The sequence below is a fragment of the Oenanthe melanoleuca genome, chromosome 12 (assembly GCF_029582105.1).
Source record: "Oenanthe melanoleuca isolate GR-GAL-2019-014 chromosome 12, OMel1.0, whole genome shotgun sequence".
Lineage (NCBI taxonomy): Eukaryota > Metazoa > Chordata > Aves > Passeriformes > Muscicapidae > Oenanthe > Oenanthe melanoleuca.
In genome coordinates this window covers 13,896,964-13,920,840 of record NC_079346.1, presented here as the reverse complement: position 1 = coordinate 13,920,840, position 23,877 = coordinate 13,896,964, and the positions used below count along the sequence as shown (strand labels likewise).

At 46.1% G+C, this 23,877-nt stretch overlaps 2 protein-coding genes across 2 annotated transcripts; one reads left to right on the top strand and one right to left on the bottom strand.

Moving 5' to 3' along the window:
* The first annotated feature begins 33 nt into the window (after window positions 1-33).
* Window positions 34-8,582, top strand: PPM1M (protein phosphatase, Mg2+/Mn2+ dependent 1M). Its single transcript, XM_056501517.1, has 10 exons — window positions 34-248; window positions 974-1,097; window positions 1,701-1,955; window positions 2,435-2,547; window positions 3,512-3,596; window positions 3,925-4,043; window positions 4,459-4,522; window positions 5,352-5,459; window positions 5,661-5,809; window positions 6,055-8,582. The coding sequence occupies exons 1-10, from the start codon at window positions 34-36 to the stop codon at window positions 6,197-6,199; spliced, it is 1,377 nt and encodes a 458-aa protein (XP_056357492.1). The 3' UTR covers window positions 6,200-8,582.
* Window positions 8,106-23,794, bottom strand: WDR82 (WD repeat domain 82). The gene is made up of 9 exons (XM_056501520.1): window positions 23,399-23,794; window positions 18,498-18,595; window positions 16,643-16,709; window positions 16,355-16,454; window positions 14,707-14,823; window positions 13,788-13,943; window positions 13,594-13,663; window positions 11,678-11,820; window positions 8,106-11,499 (listed from the first exon to the last, which is right to left on the bottom strand). The coding sequence occupies exons 1-9, from the start codon at window positions 23,557-23,559 to the stop codon at window positions 11,470-11,472; spliced, it is 942 nt and encodes a 313-aa protein (XP_056357495.1). The 5' UTR covers window positions 23,560-23,794; the 3' UTR covers window positions 8,106-11,469.
* Between the last annotated feature and the right edge of the window lie 83 nt (window positions 23,795-23,877).

The window sequence follows — 23,877 nt, the reverse complement described above, 5'->3', positions numbered from 1 at the left end:
GGCGGGCCCGGGAGGAGCCCCAGCTGCCCCGCCATGTCGGGCGAGTGGCTGCGGCGCTGGCGGCGGGGCGGCCCCGCCGAGCGGCCCGGCAGAGCCCCCGCTCCGGGCCCGGGCCCGCCGCCCCCCGCCCTGCGCTACCGCCGGCCCAAGTTCCTGCCCGGCGGCGCCGAGGAGGCCGCGCGGGGCGGGCGGGCCGTGAGGGGAGCCGGGCCCGGGCGGGCGCTGCCCTGGGGCGCGGGATACGCCGAGTGAGTGGGGCCGAGCGGGCGGGGGTCCCGGGGCTGGTACCGGGAATAGTGCGGGTTTAGGGGTGTGCGGGGTGCGGGGGGCTCCTGGCGGGGTGCAGCCCCCTGCCCCACCTGCGGGCGAGGGCAGAGCGGCTCTGTGCCCCACAGGGTTTGAATCCTCCGGGGACACCATCCCCTGCCAGCCGCACCAGGGCTGTGACAAGTGGCCAGGGCAGCCCCGAGAGCAGCACCGCTCTTAACGAAATGTCTTTAAAACAAAGGAAGGGGAAGACCACATTTTGGTTTGCTGTTTTAACTGTCTCAGGCATAACTCCAGCCAGGAGCTGTCCCCGTGTCCTGGCCAGACCATGTCACGACCCCATGGTGTTGGGATGGCACAGCGTGAAACGCAGAGAGCACACCCATCCAGGGACAAACATTCCCAGGGCTGGAAGGAAAAGCAGGGTGGTGGTTCTGCAATGCGCTGTGTCAATAAGGAAATGGCACGATTGGGCTGCTGATTAGGGCTGCCTGAGGCCAGGGTGCAGGTCTCTGTGTCCTCAGCTGGGCTTTTCCCTGCTGCACATAAATGAGTTAACTATTTCAGTCATCAGCAAAGAGATCCATGAGTTTGAAAAGGGAGCAGGGAGCATGGGGCTGGGAAGGAGGGGCAAGGTGCAGCTGTTTGCAGGGGCTGGAGAGGAGAGGTGCAGGGTGTCCCCACACCTCACCTGGAGTGTTTGCAGGGTTATCAATGCTGAGAAGTCGCAGTTCAATGAGGACCAGGCAGCCTGCTGTCAGATCTCTGTCCGGAGGAGAGAGCCAGGCCTGGAGGAGGATGAGGAATGGCTGATCCTGTGCTCCACACAGGTATTGACCCCAGGCAGGCTGTGCTTACCCTGCTGCCAGCCTTTTGCTGCCATCCAAGGGTGCAGGTTCAGGAAACACAGGATTTCTCCATCAGTCCTACATTCCCACGTGCTGAAACCCTTCCTTGGGTGGGTTTAGGGGACCTGTGTACTCTGTGGCCAGTAAATACATAGCTCTGTCTGTAAATGCCATTTCTGCTTCCATGGCCCAAGACTTGCAGCATTTGAGATCTTCCAAGCCCTTGGTGCCCTCACCTTTCCTGTCCTCCCTGTGCTTTCAAGGGCCAGTATGTCTTGCCATCACTTGGGCAGCAGTGTGAGCTGGGCACACAGGATGCTCTCACCAGGCTCTGCCTCACTTCTTGTGAGATGGCCCGACCTCCCATAATACAGCACATGAGGGTGTGTGGTGCAAATCCAGATGCTCAGAGCTCAGATGATGGGTCTGGCAGAGCAGCACGTGGGCATCACTTGAGTTTGAGCTGCACAGGAGGTTTACCAGTGGCAGGGAAGGGTAGCTGGGGTGGAAAAGCCAGGCAAAGCACATACAGTGGCATCTGTACAACTTCTTCAGCCCCTGTCTTGTCCCTGTTCCTCACAGCAGTTTCTGACTGGTCACTACTGGGCGCTGTTTGATGGCCACGGTGGCCCAGATGCTGCCATCATTGCCTCCAACTATTTGCACTACTGCATCAAGCAGAAGCTGGAGGAGGTTGTGGGAGGCATCATCGAGGCTCAGCCCCCCATGCACCTCAGCGGTCGCTGTGTTTGTGACAGTGACCCCCAGTTCGTGGAGGAGAAGCACATCCATGCAGCAGACTTGGTGGTGGGAGCCCTGGAGAATGCCTTCCAGGAATGTGTGAGTACCCTGGACACCAGTCCTTCTGGGCACAGTCTGTCCCTCCCTGAGCCCTGGAAGGGCAGAGTCTGCAGTTCTGCTCATTAAATAGGCTGGAACATAGGGCCAAACCTTTAAACATGCTGGGATCACTCTGGGTCAAACCCCAAGGCCAGCCCAGAGTTGTATGTTGGCAGTGTTGACCCAGAGCAAAACTACAGTAGCTCTTCACAATTCTATAGGACAGGAAGGTGGCTATTGTCATGCTCATACAGCATATACAAGTCTGAGCTCTCCCCATCATCCTCCTAAAGCCTCCACAGTGCAGGAGCAGCAGCTGTGTAGGCTGTATAGAAGCAACATTGTCTGTTACTTTGTTGGTTTCCTGTGGCCCATCCACGGTCAGTTTTGGTTCTGGATTTTTGCTGGGAGGGATGAGACAGTGTCTAAAAAGCAGCAGCCCAGGTCATGCCATTCTCCAAACTTGTTGAAACCAACAGGATGAAGTCATTGGCCAGGAGATGGAGGCTACAAACCAGACAGGAGGTTGCACTGCTCTGGCTGCCCTTTATTTCCAGGGAAAGCTGTATGTGGCCAATGCTGGGGACAGCAGGTGAGTCATAATAAAAGGAGGAAGTTGCTTGGGATGAGAGCTGAGAGTTAAGCAAGGTTCCTAGGATCTTACTAGTTTCAGCTGGGATAGAGTTCTAGAGAGTACTGTTGAAAAGCCACTGTTGTGTAAGTTGTGCAAGCACTGCTCAGCAACAGTCAAGGATTTTTCAGCTTCTCACTCTACCAGCAAGGTGGTTTTGGGGGCACAAGAAGCTGGGAGGGGACACAGCAAGGATAGCTGACCCCGAGCGAGCCAAGGGATTGTTCAGACCACATGGAACCATGATCAGTGTGTGAACTGAGGGGAAAGGTAGCCTGGGGCCACTGCTGGGCAAGTGGCTGGACATCAGTCAGCAGTTGGTGAGCAATTGCTCACCACTGTGCATCAGTTGTTTTCTGTATTCTAACTATTTTCTCATTATGTTTTTCTCTCCATTCCTGTCCTAATAAACTTACTTTCTCTCAACCCACAGATTTTACTTTCCTTTTTCCAAATTACCTGCCCTGTCCCACTGGGTGTGGGGGAGGGACTGAGTGACTGTGTGGTGTTTAGCTGCCAGGTTAAACCACAACTCTGATTTAATCCTACAGATAGTAAATGTGCAGCCTAGCCATCCCCCTTCTGCCTGGCACAGGACCTGTTTGTTGGAAGAAAGGTGCTCTCATGCCTTCTGGAACACTTTGGAGATTTCAAGGGACTAAAGCTGCCCAGACACAGCATTGGGGTGGCAATGCAGCAGTACACTCAGCCTGGCAGGTGTTTAAAAGTGAAGGGTGATTTCCCTCACTTGGTTGTGGCCCCAGATTCCTCTAACAGTGAACACTGGAAAACCAGGCAAGCACAGTTCTCTGCTGCAACAGTGCAATTGCAATGAAGCTGTTTGAAACACAGTGGCATTTTTTAACAGTTTTTGGTGCACAGCTATTCTCTGGCATAGCTGAGCTTTGCCTCTTCCCCCTTGTAGGGCAATTCTTGTCCTGAAGGACAACATTATACCTATGAGCAGTGAATTCACCCCCGAGTCAGAGAGGCAGCGAATCCAGCACTTGGTGAGTGATTCCTTCCACACATCAGACAATCCAGCTGCAGGCATCCCACTGGGCCAGAGAGGGCTTGTGACCAGAGGACCTCTAGCTTTCCTTGAGGGCCACTATGTGGCCATAATGTCAGCTGGCACTAGCCTGGGAGGGCTGGGGTAGAAGTTCAGCCAACAGTCTTTAGTGTGGGAGATGTTCATGTCCTCATTGGAACATGCTTTCCCAATTCCTGTCTCCATTCTGCTGCTAGGAGTACCAGTCCTGAGGCAGCAGCAGCTCTGGTGCCCAACTTCACTGAAGCAGAACCTGTCCATGCTCACCCCTCCATTCCCTCCTCCAGGCTTTCCTGTTCCCCAAGCTCCTGGATGGTGAATTCACCCGCTTTGAGTTCCCACGGAGGCTGAAGGGAGATGACGTGGGCCAGAAAGTGCTGTACCGGGATTACTTCATGGAGGGCTGGTGAGTCCCTTCTGCCTGAGGGCAAGGCTGCAGCACAGGGCAGCTCTACCTGCTCACACCCATGGGGAAGTGAAGGGAGAAGGGGCACATCCTGCTAGTGAGAGCAGCACCACGGTTGGTAGGGAAGGGTGCTGTGAGCAGCTCCCTCCCAAGGACCAAGGCCCTGCAGGGTGGTTAGAAAACAGTCAGGATGGTCCTTCAGGCATCCATCACAGTGGGGCTGTTCAGGGAGTCCCAAGCTGCTGCAGGTACAAGCTGGGGAGGAAGGGAAGAGTGAGGATCACTGTGCCACATCCTCAGTGAGCTGCCTGTGCATGGGGACACCACAAGGGTTCAATCAGAGTCAGAATGCTCTGGCTGGGTTGTACTATCAAGTCAGGCAAATTCCAAATCAACAGTGAATTCTCTGTTCCAGGGGGTACAAGACGGTGGAGAAGGCTGACCTCAAGTATCCTCTTGTCCATGGTCATGGGAAGCAGGTAGCTTAATGCTTTACACACTGGGAAGGCACAGGCAAGTCTTCTGGGGGTCCTCAGTGTCCCTGTCACTCAGTCACACTCTGGGGCACTACAGCTGGAGCTCTGCTGTTCTCTAGCACAGCACAGTCCCACAGTCAGGATACAACAGCTTCCAGCCTGGCTGGTGCAACCCAGAGCCCTCTGGAGCATTCTCCTCCAGAGTACAGCAGCCCTTAGGGAGCCTGCCCTTTCCTCATCTTCCCTTGCACAGGAACTCGATTCAGATGAGAACTTCATCAGCTCCCACTTGGGACTGTCTCCTTTAGCTCTAGTGCCTTTCCCACAAACTGTCCTCAAGGAAAGGCTGAGAAAGGAGCCTGGAAAGGGAAGGAGGTAGGGAGAAGCAGTGACTGCACCCATCCAGTATCTGCCTGCTGGGGTTGAGTAAAGTCCCACCACCTCCCCCAGCACTACAACCCACATGCCACCCTGTTTACTTAGTCAGTGCAGAACCTTCTTTGCCAGAACAGACACCCCCAAACCAACCCAGTTTTCTTTCTTTCCACTTCAAACCAAGAGCAGGTGTCACCATGGGCTTCCTTGAGGACTGTAGCATTACCCAGAGCACATGTACTAACTCCAGGGCACATGGGCCACATGGAGCCATTCACAGTCAGGCTGTTTCTATGCTCCCATCAGGCTATTGCATCTAATCACTTCTCCATCTCCAAAGTCCCCAGAAGCGGTTCTGCATGATGCTTGGAGAAAGGTCCTAAAGCAACACATAGGTCAGCCAGTAAAGGCACCACACCCCGATGTTCCAATCCTGTTTTGCTTTGTTTGGGGCCAGGCTCGCCTGCTGGGGACTCTGGCTGTCTCTCGAGGCCTGGGGGATCATCATCTCAAGGTCATCGACACCAACATTGAAGTCAAACCCTTCCTCTCCTGCATTCCTAAGGTCAGTCACAGCACATGGGAATTGTAGGGTAGAATTAAACAAGATGCTCCTCTGTAGGATGGGCTTTTACAGACTTGGCAGGTCTTAGCATTTCTCCAAGCACCCTGGTCCCAGTGTGTTATCTCTCAGGGGAAGTCTCATCCCCCTTACTCCTCTGTTACATTGCAGGAATTGTCACAGATTTACTCCTCTGCTTTCCAGGTGAACGTATTTGACTTTGCTCTGCATGACATTAAGGAAGATGATGTCCTCATCATGGCAACTGATGGCCTTTGGGATGTTCTGTGCAACGACGAGGTGGCCCGTGTGGTCAGGAGCTTCCTTGCAGAAAACAGGACAGATCCTCAAAGGTAATACCAGCTTTGCCTTTGTTTTCCCTTCCAAAGAACCTGGTCAGACCTAAAGCAGGCTGAGATCCCACTGTTTCCAGGTCAGCTCTGGCATGACCACTCTTTTCTATGACTTTGGAAACTGCCTGCTAATCTGTCCCCATCCTAAAGTAACAATTATAAAGCTGATGTCTTAAAAAACCTTGCTATTTTGACAAGCCATATCTCAATGTTGTACTTCAAAGCCTTCATTTTTCTACCCACAGGTTTTCAGAGCTGGCCAAGTGCTTGGTATGCAGAGCACGGGGAAAGAAAAGAGGCCACCAGTGGATGCTGGATGACAGCCATGAGGCATCCTATGATGACATCTCTGTATTTGTCATCCCACTACACAACAGGGAAGAGGACTGACTGTCAGCATCTCTGTGTTCCCTTACTGTGGTGCCATTCAGCATCAGCCTGAGACTGAGGGATGTCTGCTGCACACGTGTGCACTCTCTTCCAGCAAGACCATTTGCAGTGGAACCTGAAATGCACAGCCAGCACTTGGCACAGGATGAACAAGATTAGCTCTCCTTAACAACATGCAAGAGAAGCACAGTGGGCAACAAATCACTCCCCCTCCTCATTGCTGGACCAAGGAGAACCTGCAAAGGGGACCATGCAAGCCAAAGGGCACTTTTTCCAAGATCTTTGCGGTACAGTGACACTCAAATCCATATTTCTACTGATCCCTCTCCCTTTTTAATATTGAGCAATAAGGATCAATTGAGATCCAACCAGTCTGAAGAGCTGGCTTTTAATCAGACTTGAACTAAGCTGAACTGGATGCATAAGCTAAAGCATCTCTCGTATCCATTTGCTGTAACGTGAGATGTGCTGAAAACCTGGGAGCTGCTGCCAAGACAGCATTGGGCACAGCCATGCCTGTGGCATGGGAATGCTGGAACAGTAGCCCAGACCTCTTGAGACAGTTGCCATTTGTAGGCAGCACCTCAAACCCAGAGGATGGAGCCAGGTGAAGCTTCACCCTGGTATACAGAAGACTCCTGTGCAAAGATATGTGCCTTACACTTATTTAAGAACACTGAAGTGCATTAGTAACACAGTGTACAGATTTCTAACAAATCTTAATCCACACTTACTGACACTTTCTCTATTCAGGTCATTTCTGGTAGCAAAGCAGGTTTTGTAGCTGCAGCACTGATGAGAATCAAGGTGTTTCAGTGCATCAGCTGATTGAGTAGAAGAGCTCCAAGTAAAATAAAACCGGTTTGTTGCAATTTGCCTGCAGTGCTGAATCTCAAGCACTCTTTCCAACAGAAAGTTCAGCACACACAGCAGAGTTGTCTTAAACTCTGAGGATCTGCTTCCCAATTTGTTTATTAGCTAGGCAAATTCAGGTCTGGACAAGCTTCCCATCTCCCTGAGTCCCCACTTTGGTTTTCATTACTCATTACACAAGTTCCAGGATTCCCTAGAGGAGCAGCCAAACCCCAGTGTGTGTTTAAGTTCCACAAGGATGAAAGTCCAAATAAAAGTACTTTGTTTTTTTTTCCCATGCATCTTACTGTGGTGTTATTCCTGCTGGGGATTTTACACAGATCTGGGCTGGAGGAAAACAGCCTCAGAAAATCACTGGGGAGTTTTTGCTTTTAATTTGTCTTTGCTTGTCACCAGAAGCATCTCCTTACCAGAACTGCTGCAAGGGCTTGGTGCCAAAAGATTATTTCCTGCACTGGGAAGAAAGTCGCCCCAGCAATGGGGCAGACTTCTCAGCTATCTGCTGAGGTTTAAGCAAGGGGTAGAATAAAAAACATTTCTATCCAGCTTCACTTTCCCCCCATCCTCTTAAGTTTGACCTGAAAACAATGCACATGAGGATTCACCTATGGTAATGATACTGGCTGCTGTCCTCCCTTCAGCAGATGTAAGACATTTATATGCATTAACTGTAACGATCCAAGATTCCTGTTACTCAAATCCAGTAAGTTATTTTCTCATCTTCTTGCTGAGAAAGAGCTCAGCTTTTCCATCTAGACCACAGGCTGCTGTGAATGCCTCTTTACTTAGGCACCAAGCTCCATATGTAGCTATCACAAGGCTTCCCTATCCTGATACATTCATAGGCAAAAAACCCCCCTCTTAAAATGGGCAATTTATGGAGGGGTAACCTCAAAGAATCATGATTTCCACTACAGAATTTCTGACTCCAAAACAAAGGGAAATTTCTAAAAATGGGTGAATTTAACATTCCCCTTCTAAGAAACCAGCAAGTTGTATCACACTGGACAAACGCAGAATTTACAGCACTCAGGTGGTCTCTCTACAAAATATTTATTTGTCACAGCCACAACATTGAATTCTCCACATAGGTAGTATTTTGTGACAAAGCATAATTTGACTTTATGTATTTACACTCACTGGAAGATACCACTGAGGAGTCCAACTCCCTATAGCAGCTCACGACCACACAGACCATTTTCTGAAAGGCTCACCAGGTTCCTGCCCCTGACCCAAAACCAAGGTGAAGTCTCTTAAAGTGCTAATACAGCCAAGAGGCATAGGAAATGACACCCTGCTGCTTCCAGATTTGTCACTCAATTGTTCCTGCACCCTCCAAAGCAGGGATTGGGGCATGAATCCATGACCTGGGAGCTCCTATAAAGTAATAAAAATCTTTCAAGACTGACTTGGAGAATGACATCTGAAATCTCCTACAGGCCAGGCAGACATGCTCAGCCACCACAGTGCTTACTTAGAGGTGGGCTCTCCAGTCTCATTTCCCCCTTGTTGTGAAAAAAGGTCTTTACTTCATCCCAAAGAACAAGGGGGGATTTACATGTCAGATTTGGAGGAGGAATGCTGTTTGCTGCTTGGCTGTTCTGTCAGACATGGGAAGGCTGATTTTCCATCAGATCTGTTTCTCATTAGCTGGCAGCCCTAAAGAATATAGGAATTGCAGCCCTGAGACACCTAGAGAAGCACGTAGAAGTGGAAAGCTAAAAGCTTTATTCACCTTTCCTGTCCAACTGTCTGAAACACAATTCTCAAGTTCCCTAACACTTGGCACATTCCCCTGTTTTAAAGCCAGATGGAAAGCACTCCATGATACAGCAAGAGAGATGTCTCTGCCTGTGTGGGTGGCAGTGGGCCCTGGAAGGCGCTCAGCTCCCACCCTGAACGGAGAACTAGTGCTGTTGTACCTGAGCCTGAATATCCCTCTTCACTCCAGAGAGCCACTGATGTGCTTGTGTGTGTACCCTCCTAAACCACTCCTCTGGTTCCCTTTTCCTTCAACATTCCATGCCACAACATACCATGTTTTACAACACTGCAAGAAGAGAGCTGAACAACAACCTCTAGACAAGTGCTCAAAACCACATTAACAAAGAGCTTTTATAGAATAAAAGACTTCCAAATGCTTCCCTGTGAAAAGTAACAAGGAATATGGCCAGAGGCCATCTGCTCGCTTCCTCAGGCAAAAGACTTGAAAAACCTCAAAGATAATTTACTACTGGACGCTGAAGTTTGACTGTTAGAACACACTACAAACCCCAATTATCTGCTTTTTACAAAGCACTGCAAATACCAACAAAGGTAAAATAGCACCAAGCAGGCTGAAATGCAACACTGCTGAGTTCAAGTGACTGGGGCCCAAGAAAACCATCTTCTGCACGGGACAGTTTTATTTACAGGCGATGGTGGGACAGCACAGGAAGAGGACATGAACCTCTCATGTGCATCTCCAGCAGCAGGCCTGTGAGAAGCAGAGGGAAAGCATCCACCAACCCGCTGCTGGAGGAGGCAAACTCACATGGCAGACCTGTGGTTAGAAATGCTGTGTGGCAGCAGCAGCAGAGCCACAAGCACAGCACAGATGGAGCACCACGGTGTGAGCAGTGCTCTGACCTGAACAGACCCAGCAGCGCAGAAATGCTCAGTGCCCATGCCCTGCTCTTAGCACAGCACCTTTCCATGGAATGAGGGAAAAAAAATGCAAAAGGCAAAACAGAAACAGCTGTTCTACAAGGCATTTACTTTTCCAGAGTCATGATGTGAACTGTATACAGCTGAGATGAACTTTGCTGCAACAGGGGAACATCAGGACAACTGACCTAAGGAAAACACTCCAGCATGGTTTGCCAGTATGGAGTGGCACTAGAGAGCAGAGAGAACATGCCCATTATTGTCTTGTCACCTTGCCAGCTTTTCATATTTCTGAGCATGGAAGCACATGTGACTGGGCAAGGGAAAGAACAGATTACCCAAGCTGTGACCCAGCACAAACCCAAGTGTGTTTGGAAAGGCAAGAATACAGTGAACGCTACATTTTCACCAGGCCTGTCCCAGCTTGCTGGTGGATGCATTCCATTGAAGCAGCATTTCAGGAAAAAGAAATTGGAACTGGGCTTGAAGACCAGCCTGCCAGCTTTTCTGTGCTACAAGCCCCTGAGGCAGGAGAGCATGTCCCTCCCTATCTCTCTGCAGGGGCATTCCTTGGAGCAGGCCCACAGCAAAGCAGAGTCAGCACAGTCATGCCTAAGATTTTTAAAATTAATTTCTGAAGACACCATCTGACAAAGGATGCATTGCTCTTTTGGGACTGTCACTGAAACCTGCAGATCAGTAACAAACTGTGTGATGGACTACCCACACATCAGTTTTACCAACAAAGGGATACCGGTCTAAGCCTGGTGTGGGATGAATTTCATGGAGTTTATTTACAGACCAGGGGGCAGAAAAACTGCATCAGTGAAAGTAAACAGCCTAGACACCTCACATTACTGGCCCACATCATATTCTTTTATATCTAAAAGTAAAAAAATATGGCCCATTCCCACTGCCCACCCACCCCATGATATTTACAAGTAAGATCAGCCAAGATGGTACATAAGGAAGATACAGAGGCAGACTGTGCTTCCAGTCTCAGTGTGGTTTCTCCATCTTCCTGCTGACAGACTCCTTTATTGCTCGGGACACTGGCCGGACCTCAGCAGTGCTGTCTACACCTCCAGGATGTTGACACAGCAAACAGCAGGGAGAATTTGGTAACCTCTGACAGTGGATGAAACCTGTGCAGTTGCACACTAAATTGCCAAAAAAAAGGATGACAAGATGTATGAGGTACATTCACAGCTACCCACACTTCTGGTGCATGTTCCACTGCAAGAGAATCCAGCATCTGCTGTTGAAAACTGTCAGTGTTCACATTTGGCACAGAAGTACTTGCATCTGTGGACTGCAGTGAAACCAAAGATCCCAGACGTTAAAAACATGCACTTATGGAAAGGAACTGCACGCTCCATGTTGGAACATCAATAGCCTTGTGCACTTACAGCAGGAAAACACATAATTACAGCCTTAAAAAATGCCACAAACATTTTGTAGATAAAACAGACTTCACGGCTCTAAGAAATAACACTGTGTCAGTTCCACCTTGGGCTAAAGCCTGCTGGGCATGGACTGGAAGGTAAGAACTTGTATCATGCTGTTTTTTGAGTGTGCCAGGAGGCCCAGAGGAGCAGTCCTCACAACGGAATGCTGTAGATAAAGGTAAGACATGGAAAATACGCAGGAACAGGAACACAGTCTAGGAGATGTAGGGAATTCCAAAACTATGCTTGCAATGACTTGCTGCTGTTAGCAGTACAGGAGCCATCCGACAGCAGCCACAGGAATTAGTCATCGATAGTTGGCAACCAGAAGGCCTACAGAGGAGGAAAGATAACATCTTTTCATAGCAGAACACAGATCTCTCCAACCCCACCCTACAGGAGCTGCCACCTTCTGCAAGCACACATGAGAGGCACTGAGCCTTCTCAGATTCATCTCTGGAAGGATCAGCACCTCATGGAGCTCAGAGGAACTTAAAGCCCACTTCCTTACCATATTGGAACATGCACTAGCGAAAGTCATGAATTTTGGATTGAACTGCAGACAGGTTATAGGACCTGTGTGTTTTCCATCTAGGACAGCCACCTTCATCCCACTTTCTCCATTCCAAACATGGATCTTCCCATCCTCCGAACCTGAAGGTAGGAGTGGAAAACAAGATTTGCAAGATGCACTGAAGGTCAGCAGAGGAAAGAAAGAACTTTTTTTTTCCTGTCAGAACTTTAGGCAGGTCTCAACTTCATAAGACAACCTGTAGAGTTCTCCAAGTGTCACAAGGGCGTGTACAAAACATCACGGAGTTAAAACACCTGTATCCAAACAGCAGGTTTGTACCCTTGCACTGCAGAGACTCAACTACACAACAGGGAAACACTATTCAGGCAAAGATGTTAACTAATCTTACCCTGTAGTACTCTCCACCAGGAAAGGAGAGCTGACATCTCCAGCTGTGGAGGAGAGACGCTGACCAACCTGCATCAATGTGCAGAGGCCAAGTGCTGGGAAAAGAGTCATTGTTCACACAAGTTCTCAGTTCAGACACAGGTAATGTCTCAGTGGGCACAGAGTCAAACCAAAGCCCCTACCATGGAAGGTAACCAGATCTCAGTGCACTAAGCCAAATATCAGAAGCTCCCCTGGAGATATTGACTCTCCACACTAATATAAAGCGACAAGTTTTTCACTTTAAAATGGCATTTTTCAAACTCTGAGGCTGAGAATTTTGTATTTTTATAATTCAGTTCTGCTTTAGACTCATTTTAAATAGGATTTCTAATAAAAATGCAAAGCATTTTCTTCTGCTTCTGTATTTATGCCTGTAGCCTTTCAGGAAAAAAAATTAAGAAGCACAAGTTGCAACTTTATGTAAAAACCGAACAGGAATAAGTGGTTTGGAACTTCTACTACTGTTTTAATTTGGAAGAGCGCAACAGAAAAGTAAATATGTGCAATAAAGTGCTCTCCAGAGACACACTAAACAAACACCCCACCCCTCTTCTCTGCTATCAGGAAGTTCTCAGCCAGAACAAAAGAAAAGAAGCTTTGCCAAGACCATCACTCATACAGGAAAAATGAGGATCTGGATATCAAATTACTACAAAGTTAAACATATTTGATATATCAGCCACAGAAATAAGAACAAAATATAAAGTTCTAGGAAGGGGCAGCACCACACAGACTCATCTGACTTGTGCCCACAGGTCCTGTTGGGCAGCAGGTGACTGAAGTGTACATTCTGGGGTGCCCAAGGTGCAGCACCAGGCTGTACAGGAGCTTCAAGCTCATTTTTGCCACCTGCTTCCCTTAGGAGTCCATCTTGCAGAGGGCCAGGGGAATCATACACTGGGAGCCACCAGGCAGATGCCTATAGCTTCTGTCAAGGGTTAAGAGCTTGTTCCACAGATATGGGGATTTACAAGAGCCACATGAACAAACTGCAGCTGCCTCAGTATATCAGCAATGCAGAACACTTCTGAGGATGTACAAATGCACCAAGCTACAAGACCAGTCACCCAAGCACAAACATGTGCTTTAGTCACCAGGAAACAGGGGATGGCCACAACACAGCCACAAAATGCTGTGAGGCAGCACATGAGAGTGTCCTAGCCACAGGTAGAGGACCACTAACAAACTGTGTGACTGGTCTTCCCACTCTACAAGAGTTTCCTGGTTTCTCATCTATTTTGGAACAGTATTTACATTTAAGAAAAGACTTCTTGAAGGCTTTTTTACATTTCAGTCTAGAGAACACTGAGCAATCTAATAAAACAGAACACTGTCAGTGCAAAGAAAGCTTACAGCTGCATTGTATTATTTAAATACATTCTGTTTCCCAACAGACACAGCTTTAGCCCTATGTAACACGGCTAATTTCAGAGCACTGCAATTCTTGCCAAGAATTATCTTACCTATCATGATGAACTGAGAGTCTGGTGTGAAAGATGCCTCCAGCGTGACAGCCTTACTATTGTTATAACCCTATGGCACAAAACAGGAGAATATGTAGTAGAGAGTGTATGCACAGCAATCTCACAACCAAAGGGCACCTGCTCCCCAAACTAACACCAAGTTTTCCAGCAAGTAGCACAGGCAGCAGGCTCACCCCAAAGGTGTGCAGGACAGCTCCTTTGAAGGCATCGATCAGCCGAATGAAGCCGCCGTTTGTTGAGATGAGGATGAGTTTCCCGTCATTGCTGAACTTCAGGCCTGTCCACTCACATGTTCGGTCATACTGCATCTTAAATGTAGCAAATGGCCCCTGCACAGGGAAAATGGGAAATATGAGGAAGACTATGCATTATTGTTTACAAGAATCTGTTAGCACAGGAAAACATTTCAGATTTTTAAAAGAAAATCCGTAGCCCTAAGATACCAAAGACAGTGTCAAGGCAAACATATCACTGCATGTGTAAGTTTCAACATAGGAATCCAGTTTCCAAAACAAAACAAAACAAAACAAAACAAAACAAAAAAAGTGCAATAGGCTGTTTCAATCCACCAGTTTCATACTCTACCACAATCAACAGCACAAATTAAATTAAGATTGAAATAAGTTTTTGAACAAGGCTGCTAAATGAACTTAGAGAGTTTGAACCAGTGTAATCGTTCTCTGAGTTTTGAAAACCATGGACCTAACTATGCTCAGTGCTTATTCAGTTCAGCTGCCCACACCACTACAGTTTCCTTTGAAATTTCCATCCTTTCTGACAGTCCTGGCTCAATCTTTGCCAGTGCTCTTCCAGAATACACAGCAAGGAAAGAAAGGCCAAAACCGCACAACAAAGAGCCTAGCTGGAGTTTGGAGCAGGTTCAAGAGCTAGCACTTTAACACTGGTTCAGAGTGTACCTCAGGATTTGTATCTCTTTCTATCCATGAGATGTGTGCTCACTCAGAACTCTCTAGATGCCAAGGAGGCACCCCAGACAGTAAGCTCAAGTACACAACCCAGCCTCTGAGCACTGAGTTTAGATTACTTCTTGCAAGATAAAAGCTGTAAGAAGGGAAGTTTAGGGTACCTCACCTTATCAAAAGAACGGAGATCATAAAGCTTCACCATTTCAGAATTGACTCCAGCAGCAAAAATCAACCCTTCTGGGTCAAAAGAACACACTGGCTTCCCTTGGAGATGCATTAAACCCTAGAAATAGAAATAAACAGAATTATTTTGCAAGACTGATGTTCACATTTCTCCACCACCCTTTGAGTCCACTGTGAGCAGAACAGCACACAAAATATGACTAGCAGTCTGTGCATGTTAGTCAAACATTTTTATGAACTGTATGCTCATAAACAAGAACACATCTTTGATTACATGTGTAATACATTTAACAAGTTTCTGCATTTTTTTTTCTGCATTTCTCTCTAGTCTAGAGATTTTACTACTTCTCTCCTTCCCCTTGTAGGTCAGTTTTCCCTGTGGTCTCTGAAGGCACAGGCAGGCAGTGAGCTCAGCCAATGCTCAGGGCCCTGCGGAGTGTGCCAGCTCTGGTTTCCTGGGAATATTTCCAGGCAGAATGACTGCCATCTCATGGACCAACTGAAAACTACAAGTAACACTTCCTCAACCTGTTTCCCAGACCTGGCACATGCAGCTTCCAGTTACAAGTCCTAGTTCTACTATTCTTACAAGTTCAGACATTAGCATAAAGCACAGAATTGCTACTGCACTTACAACCCTATCTCATCTGCAGCAACTTAGAGATGGAGATTCACCCCAAGGGAAACCTACACTGGAGTTAAAGGCATACTCCCCCAAAAAAAGCAGAATTAAGATCTGCCAGACAAGGCTTGGTTTGAAGAATGATAAAAACATTTTGTAAGAAATACAACTTTCTCTTTCATTTACAGTTCCATCATCTGGAATAAACAAAAAGACCTCTGTCTCATTAGCAAAATGGTCCCAGGGAGATGGGGGAAATATGAGAGCACCACACTATGTACCCAGGTACCAGGATAAAACAAGTCAGCATCGCTAAAGGTAGAGATTCTACTTCCAATCTTTCATTCCTGCCACTGCTTCCAGTTCTTGTATATTTCTCAGCCCTTACAAGCCTGCTTCCACTAAAAAAAAAAAAAAAAAAAAAAAAAAAGTGAAGTATTCCAGCAAAATAAGTAAACAAAAACAAACAGGATTCTGTCTTGCTATCAAGTCAAATCTGTTCACAAACAGTTCTGATGACCAACAGAGGTGATGCAAGGAGGTGGCAGACCATATAGCTGCTGTGTTACTCTAGATCACCAGTTTCTTCATCAAATTTAATTGCATCAAGGCACCAATTTCAGACACACACTACAAACACTCAGAATGAAGATGAATTCTCAACACAGGAAGGATGCCAGCTCAGAGAGAATACTCTCTGCATAAGGTAGCAACCTGATGAACAAGCTGATGACATCCAGCCCTTCTCTTCTTTCATCAGCTGTGGGTGTTATTTCTTGCCCTCCCCAGTGCCTCTCCAACAGACACAGGTGAGAGCGAGTGGTGTTACACCAGTAATACACACACACTGCACAGAGATTCCTGATCCGTGCTCCTTCAGGAAGGTGTCAACACTGAATCAACAGCACACACTTCTGGCAGTATTTTTAGTCTGTTACAAACACACATCCATTTTTTATCCTTCCAACTGAAAATTCAACACATTGTGCACACGAATTTTATAACCTACCTGGCAATTTGGAGAGCGGAGATCCCAAAGTCGAATCGTTTTATCCAGAGATCCAGAAATAAAAGTATCATCCACTGGAGACATTGAAAGGGCAACCACTCTGCAATACAGAAACCAATATGCATCAGAGACAAACCAAAGTGAACGGAGCAACACCCACCCCAACAGCTGCGGACAGACCCGCAACTGAACAAAGCAAAAAGCAGCATGAAACAAGTCTAATGGAACTCAAGCCCCTTACCATTCTCATTTCAATTTCTCCTGTCCTGTCCCCAAGCCACATCTCACCTTTTTGTGTGCCCTGGGAAATAGCGAATGTATTTGTTGTCGTGCAGGGAGAGGTATCGGATTGTGTCTGAAACATAAACAGACCATAAGCTTTATTACACCACCAGCCCAAGGTTATCTGAAAGTGATCACACAGTAACTTGCTCCTCAGAGCAATAGTAATCTCACCACAGTGCTTAAGTCTGGTCATTTAATTTCAAGTAAGACTTGGAAAGAGAGTCAAGTTAGATAAACCAACTCAGTTCTTAAGCAGAACTGAAAATTAGACTACAGGAAAAGATACTTCCCACAGTCTGAAGTCACATTACACTTTAAAAACAACTGTCATGTGATTTATGCAAGGTAATTTCAAAGGTGCTAAAATTTAAGTAGCGGCAGGTTTTATTCCATCGCTCTCACAAAGTGGAGAGCTTCAAATTTACAGAGTCGATGGTACCACTTTGCATCGCTCTGTAGCATGAATATTGCTCTCTTTCCTACATACACATTCAGCAAACAAATCTCCAACTAAGCAGTACACACAGGAAATGTACTAATTCTGGCACTCAGCTAAAGATAAAACCATAACTTCAAAGCCAGGACAAGATCATTAAAAACTAGCAGTTTTTAAAAAAAGCAAAACTCTTCTTTTTGTTTAATCTGACAGTCAACAGCTTCACACTTTCTCTGCACTAAGCTCTAAGAAGAGGACAGAGTAATCTAAAGCTTAGCGCACTTCAAGCAACCTTAAACATCAATTGAATAGATGAGAGCAGCAGCACAACATTTCTCAAGTGCCAATTTTATCCTGAGTATAGGTGAACATACCAAGAGTAGCCCACAACTCTGGAAGAAGCCGTTGAGACTTCCTCCCCAAAATTGAAAGAAATCCTTCTAAGAGGAAACAATTATTAAAAGACAGAAGCCACTTTTTTAATCTTCATGTGCAGACTCTGTACTGCTGGAACAACAAGTCCTGCTGAGGGTCAAGGACATTTTTACTTCTGACTCAGAAGAACATGTGCCAAGAGGATGCAACATGTACTGGGTGTTTTGACTGTCAGAGGAGCTACTGTGTTCAGAATGTTTTGAAAGGCTCATTCAGCGTAAGTTTCTATCTGTGAAAAAAATATCAAGTTCTCATTTTAGCCTGAGGTTGCTCATCAAGCTGAGATCAGAGGTCTAAACCACCCTCCAGTATTTGGCAAGCAAACTGAAGCTGACTGAACAAGCTGAAAGTGTGGTACTGGTGACAGTTCTAAAAAGCTCTAAGTGACCTGAGGTGATTATCCAAAATATAAATCCCTAACACCAGCTGGCTCCATTGGATAGAACCAATGTGCTTCAAACTTGCTGTAAAGACTCATCTCTCATTTTTACTGCAAGAACTGTCATTACCTGATCTCCGAAGTATCCATGCAGAATTCCATCCTCCTTTGCTAAGGAGGAAGCACTGGGGAATTGTGCTGATCCTCACTGCTGGCAGTGCTCTGTCCCAGGCAAGGCAGTGGCCTGTACAGTTATCTCCTGTACCGGGTGGTATCACAGACCCTCAAACTGTACAAACTACTACCTCAGCCTGGAATCAGGCAACAGGAAATAAGTCCAGAGGTCTTGAGGAAATCTTCACAAGCAGATTGGTAGCAATTCAACAGAAAAAATGTTTGGAAACAAGCACCAGCATTCCTACAGCATGTTCCTGAGGTAATTTTCCCACCCAATACCTGCAAAACAGGTTAATACAATGCACCTTGCCCATGACCACATGCATTAGGGACTACAGAGTTGTTATAACTTTTCCCAAAATCTTTAGCACTAATTATCCAGACATGTAGTGTAAGGAGATTAATATGCTCCACTCCAGTGCATCACTTACCATCTATTTTGTTGGAGCTGTACACAACAGTGTTGGCAGCATGTGTGTATCTGATGAGATCCACTCCATACTTCTTACTGTACAGGGTCCTCTTCGGCCTGTCAGGAGGAAGCAGGAATAATTGCACTCTCTGCAAAAAAAATCTTAAAACAAAACTCACATCAACAAGGCCTGTTCCCACTGAGGCATTACACAATTTCAAGAAGTCAGATGTTTTTATACAGAGAAAGAAAAGCTTTTGTATATGATTTTCAAACAAGGATCTTGTTTCTCCAAAACAATCCCTAGGCTTGAGGAGTTCTCTGTAACACCTGTAAAATGCATGTGTCTCCTCCAAAAATTCCTTTTCCTATGACATCTACTGCAACAAGAAAAGGAGGAGCTAATACAATGAGCACAGCAAGCAGCATTGCCTTACTGTGCCCTTGCCCTTTTAAATCTCCTATTTATCTGCTGCTTATCTTAAATTGATTATAATTTGTCTTTGTTTTCTGTTCTTTAAAACCTAGAACAGGGCTTCTCATTCCCGGGGTACTAACCCAAACACATATATACCAGTCATCCATAACAGACATAGTAATACAGGGACTTTTCCAAACCACTGCAGAATTATACTTGTATCCAATCTTACGGCAAGAAACTCAAATTTAACATTTTGCAAAAGAATGAAAAACACTCTGGTGAAAGCCAACACAACCTACAAAACTGGGTTCTGGGGGTCTGGTAAGCAGGTAATGCACTGTAGTACTAGAAATTTAAACTGCAGAGTAAGCTTAAAAGCAGCTGGCTAATCAGGGTATCTCACAGCAGTGGTGCCTGTTTGAGCAGTGCAACATCTCCATCATCCTCCTTCCCCTTTCATCCACAGCTAAGGGAACATGAAGGTTTTGGAGTTGGGCAGTTGGCCAGCGAGGGTACTGATCAACACCAGAAACACCATCTCTTCCTGAAGTTATTTTTAATCCAGAAATTCATAACTCTGGTTATTACACAGGCCCACAGAATACTTTACCCACACAACCAAAGACAACAGCATGGGAACAGAAACAAACAGCAGGAGCAGTCGAAACCAATACTGCTGCCAAGAGAAAAGTTTGTCAGACTACACCCTCAGGCAAGGCATTCCTATTATGCTGGACTTTTTCCTTTCTTCATTAGCCTCAACCTGACACACCCAAACAAGAGCACAAGTTGGAGACATTTATTATAAGAACAAAAACCGACATTCATTCTTAAATATCAGTTCTCAAACAGCAGAAGCCATAGGGCTTTGACTTCAAACATATTTGCTGGGGACAAGTTCCCATGAAGTGAAAGCCAATACAGCAAATGCAGTGAAAAGCCACATACCACCTGCATCACAGACCAAACCTCCACTGATTCTTGCCCAGTTCCTCCAGCAGTTTTTAAAATCGTTCTTCAGATCCAAACATGCCACAGAAAAAACTACACCTAGTTTAAATTCTGACACACTCTAACATTATGTATGATATACTTCCCCACATTGCTTTCCAAAGTTACCTCAGCTATGCTATTGACCAACCTAGTGGGAATAAAACCCAACAACAAACCAAGAACAAAAAAAAAAAAAAAAAAAATCTCAAAATATATTATATATTAGATTCTCCCATGCCCAGTTTGGCTTTTCCTTGTCTATTACAAGTTTAAACCTTAGAAGATCTATTTAGAATAAATTAATATATAGAGGGACAATAAAGATAGACAGCCAAAGGCACATTTACCAAAAAGATGGAGAGTTCTGTGTTCTATAAAAGGTGAAGTTTTCATGTAAACTGATACAAACAGAAGTATGTCACTGCACGTTAAGACCTGTTGCCAGTTAACCATTTTAAACACAAACAAGAAAACTACTTTTTAACAACAAATCACAATCACAAAACAATTCCAAGGTCAAGGTCAATCTATCCAGCCCACCTACAAAAAAAGCAATATTGACAAAGAAAAATAGAAGATCTCACTCAAATCTGCTACAAAGATGAAACAAAACACAGGCAAGATTTGTAGTATCATCCATGCCTTGGTTTGCATCACTGCTGCTATGGGTGAAACATCACACACTAGCAGGAATGTGGATGTGCCCAGCAAACACCACGGCTAAGCAGGAGTCCAGACCCATCACTTTATTTGCATCCATAACACATAATTGATATATACTAAAATACAAGCTAAACTTTACTAGAGCACCATTCTATCATAGCAGGGTCACCAATGTGCAGCTTTTCCCAGTCTCAGGGATTGCTGTACATCCCAACACAGAACTGTCCTACAAGTTCCCACAATCCTTCCTTAAGTCCAGACTCCAGTTAGCCTCTTAGTTATGCTTCTGAGCCATCCTGCTGTGAAGGGATTTGGTGATGCAGGATGGGTTAAAAATTTAATAACAACTTAGTTGCTTGCACATTTTGAAATAGAGATGAAATCTCTGGACCAAAATTATTGGATGCAATGTCAGTTGCCTAAGCCCAGAACAATACATGTTAAGGAAATAATCTTGTCCTGTCAGCCCCTGGCTACACAGTACTGTTTCAACTGTCCTGAAACTGTCAGAAGCTGAAGTTCACCACGATGGGATTGGACACATTCTCATAGAGCCGTACAACTCATTTTCGTGTGGCAAAACAAATCAAACTAGGTGAGGATATTCCTAAAGTACAACCAAACAGCTGCATTTTAATTCTACCAGCAGAAGTGCTCATTAACAGAGGATACACACCAAATTTTCCCACTTTTACACAGGGAAAGGCATTTCAGGCCATTTGTTGTAGTAGGATATCCTACATTAAACCCCAGAAAGCAGGACATTTAACTGTCTCCTGGACATTATATCCAAGCAGGTGAGAGTTTCAAGCTCTTGAAATTGTGACTTATAAGGAAAAATAAACCAACTACAAGCCTGAAACCGCCACAGCAATCATTGATCACTCAGAGACCTGAAATACCATCTTTACATGAATTTCCTGTGACAAAGTTATTCAAAGCAAAACTTTCCAGGTTAGAGAACAAGCGTGTCCTGCATCCCCAGCTACCCCTAAAAATCACAGCTACACTTTTAAGCCAGCTGATAGTACGTGAGAAGTTTTCAAATAATTTTAAAATTTTATAACCACTAGAGAACTTCATCTTGATGCAGAAGTTACCTTGAAACTACTCTCATTGCCCCGCAGCACTGCAGTAGAGGACCACTGATCTACATTTAACTTAATTAAAGCAAACCCTCTGACTATAAAGCACATCAGGATTAGATGGAGATTGGAATGAAAGGGCCAAAAGGCTCCTAACCCATCAAACTGTTCTTTACAAGTTTGAAAGGGGAAGAGCAATCAATACCATCTGCATTAACATCAGACCTGCTACTACTGTATATAATAAGATCTGGGATACGATCCATGGCACACTCCATATGTATAGAGTTATCTGTTCTTACATAAATAAAAATTAAATATTTTCACATCAGAGTTCATTCTAGTAGATGGGGAACACCAACAACTTTAGTGTGTAAAGCAATCAAACAACCCAGAAGTCTAAAGTAAGATATAATAGGGGTGCCACAAAATTAAGAGAACATGCAGGAGGCAATCTTTCCTCTCAGTAAATATGATATCTTGGCCTGCTTGGAAAAGCAGGAGGGTTAGGAATACCTGAATTACCAGAAAATATATACAACACTGAAATACCTCTGTATAAACATTCTAAAGCCATTTCTTTTTACCTTTTTTTTACAGTATTACTCTGACCTCTCTATTCCCTGTCCTATAACACACACACTTGTTTTCCTTTTATGTTTTGCGTAGATGTGATGTTTCCCAGTCCTGACTTGACAAAAAATACCAAGAACAACTAACAATCTCAGAACTACATCCCTACACCAATAAGCACATGTAAAACTTAAAATTGGAAGGAATTTAAAGCAGACAAATGCACACTTGCATTTTAATTGTATAATGACACCATTTGGCTCAAATTGTTCCAGCTCTCATAGACTACAAACATCCTTGGTGTAGGTTTCTGTCTTCTAAACAGGAGCATCAGATCTCAAGTGTTCTGCAAATTTCTGAGAGTTTATCCAAAAAAAAAGATGAGCACGATGTGATCAATGGTAGAATAAAGATAAAACTGGACGTTTAAGTGAGAAACAGAAACACACCCTCAAGTCATTACCCTTAGGTAATAGAAATCAATCAACACCTTGATTAAGTACATCTAAACTAAGATAATATTTGAAGACAAGGGCAAATCACACATATTTTAACTGCACTTTACAGATAAGGAGACAACTAGAGAAAATTATTTAAAACACAGAGGACCACATTTGCCTGTGGCGATCCAAGATACTACTACAGTTTTATGGAAAACACCTTCAGATTTTTAGAATCTGTAGTGATACACGCCACACCATTTGCACTTTTTGGCTTAAAGCATTTAGCCAAGAGGTTATACTCAAATGAGGCATTAGAAGGGCACATCTGCACATTGCTCACAACCTCTTCTCTATTAATTAGCGAGACTTGCGCCCAGAGATGCCCAAGAAGTCAGTTGCATACCTGCAGCAATCGCGAGACCTGGAAATGTGACCAGACCGAACCCTTCAGGCTTAGCAACTGTTTGGCTCCCACAGAACTTTTGCTTACACTTACGAAATTACCACCACTGTCTCTAGCCTACCAAGACAACAAGCATACCCGTAGAGCAGGCAAACCCACGCTGCTGCCATCAGTGCGGCTGAGATTCTACTGACAAACCTAGGCTAAAAAAGAACAGGAGAGAAGCTAAAGCCAAAGCTGAGCGGCGAGATCTGTGGGCAGTTTGTTCCCAAAGGCCACCGCGGACAATCCCCACGGCCCCAGAGCCCGAAGGCCGCAGCCCTCAGCCCCGCCACTTACTTGCCCTCCTGGCAGTCATAGAGAACGATGGAGTCATCGTCGCTGCTGGAAATGACGGTCTCGCCGTTGGGGCTGAAGTCGAAGCAGTTGATCTTGTCCGAGTTCTCGCGGAAGACCTTAGCCACGCGGAAGCTCCGCAGCACGTTGTCCGTCAGCTTCATCCCGCCCGCCGGGCCGCGCAGAGCGAGGGCGGCGGCGCTGAGGGCAGCCGGGCGGGGCTCCGGGCGGCGGCGGGAACGGCCGGGCCGGGCCGGGTCGGGCGGGGCGGGACGCTGAGAGGGGGTGAGGGGCCGTGGGGGGCGGCGGAGGGCGGTGGGCTCGGCGGGCTCGGCGCGGTCAGGCCGCGAAGAGGCGGCTCCCCCTCATTGTGTCCGCCATCTTGCGGCTCCGGCGGGGCGCGCGGGGTACCCTGGGAACGGAGGGGTGGTGAGGGGGGAGTGCGCACAGGCTGCTGGGACGGGGAGGGCGGGGTGGCCCCT

Bases quoted from the DNA above. Each gene is read 5' to 3' on its own strand.
- PPM1M (XM_056501517.1), top strand. From the start codon at position 34: ATGTCGGGCGAGTGGCTGCGGCGCTGGCGGCGGGGCGGCCCCGCCGAG. The intron at 1,098-1,700 runs GTATTGACCCCA...TCCTCACAGCAG, and splicing joins TGATCCTGTGCTCCACACAG to TTTCTGACTGGTCACTACTG. The intron at 2,548-3,511 runs GTGAGTCATAAT...TCCCCCTTGTAG, and splicing joins GCCAATGCTGGGGACAGCAG to GGCAATTCTTGTCCTGAAGG.
- WDR82 (XM_056501520.1), bottom strand. From the start codon at position 23,559: ATGAAGCTGACGGACAACGTGCTGCGGAGCTTCCGCGTGGCTAAGGTC. The intron at 16,710-18,497 runs GTAAGTGATGCA...TTTATGTTTCAG, and splicing joins CAGCTCCAACAAAATAGATG to ACACAATCCGATACCTCTCC. The intron at 13,944-14,706 runs GTGAGGTACCCT...TTCCCTGTGCAG, and splicing joins ATCTCCGTTCTTTTGATAAG to GGGCCATTTGCTACATTTAA.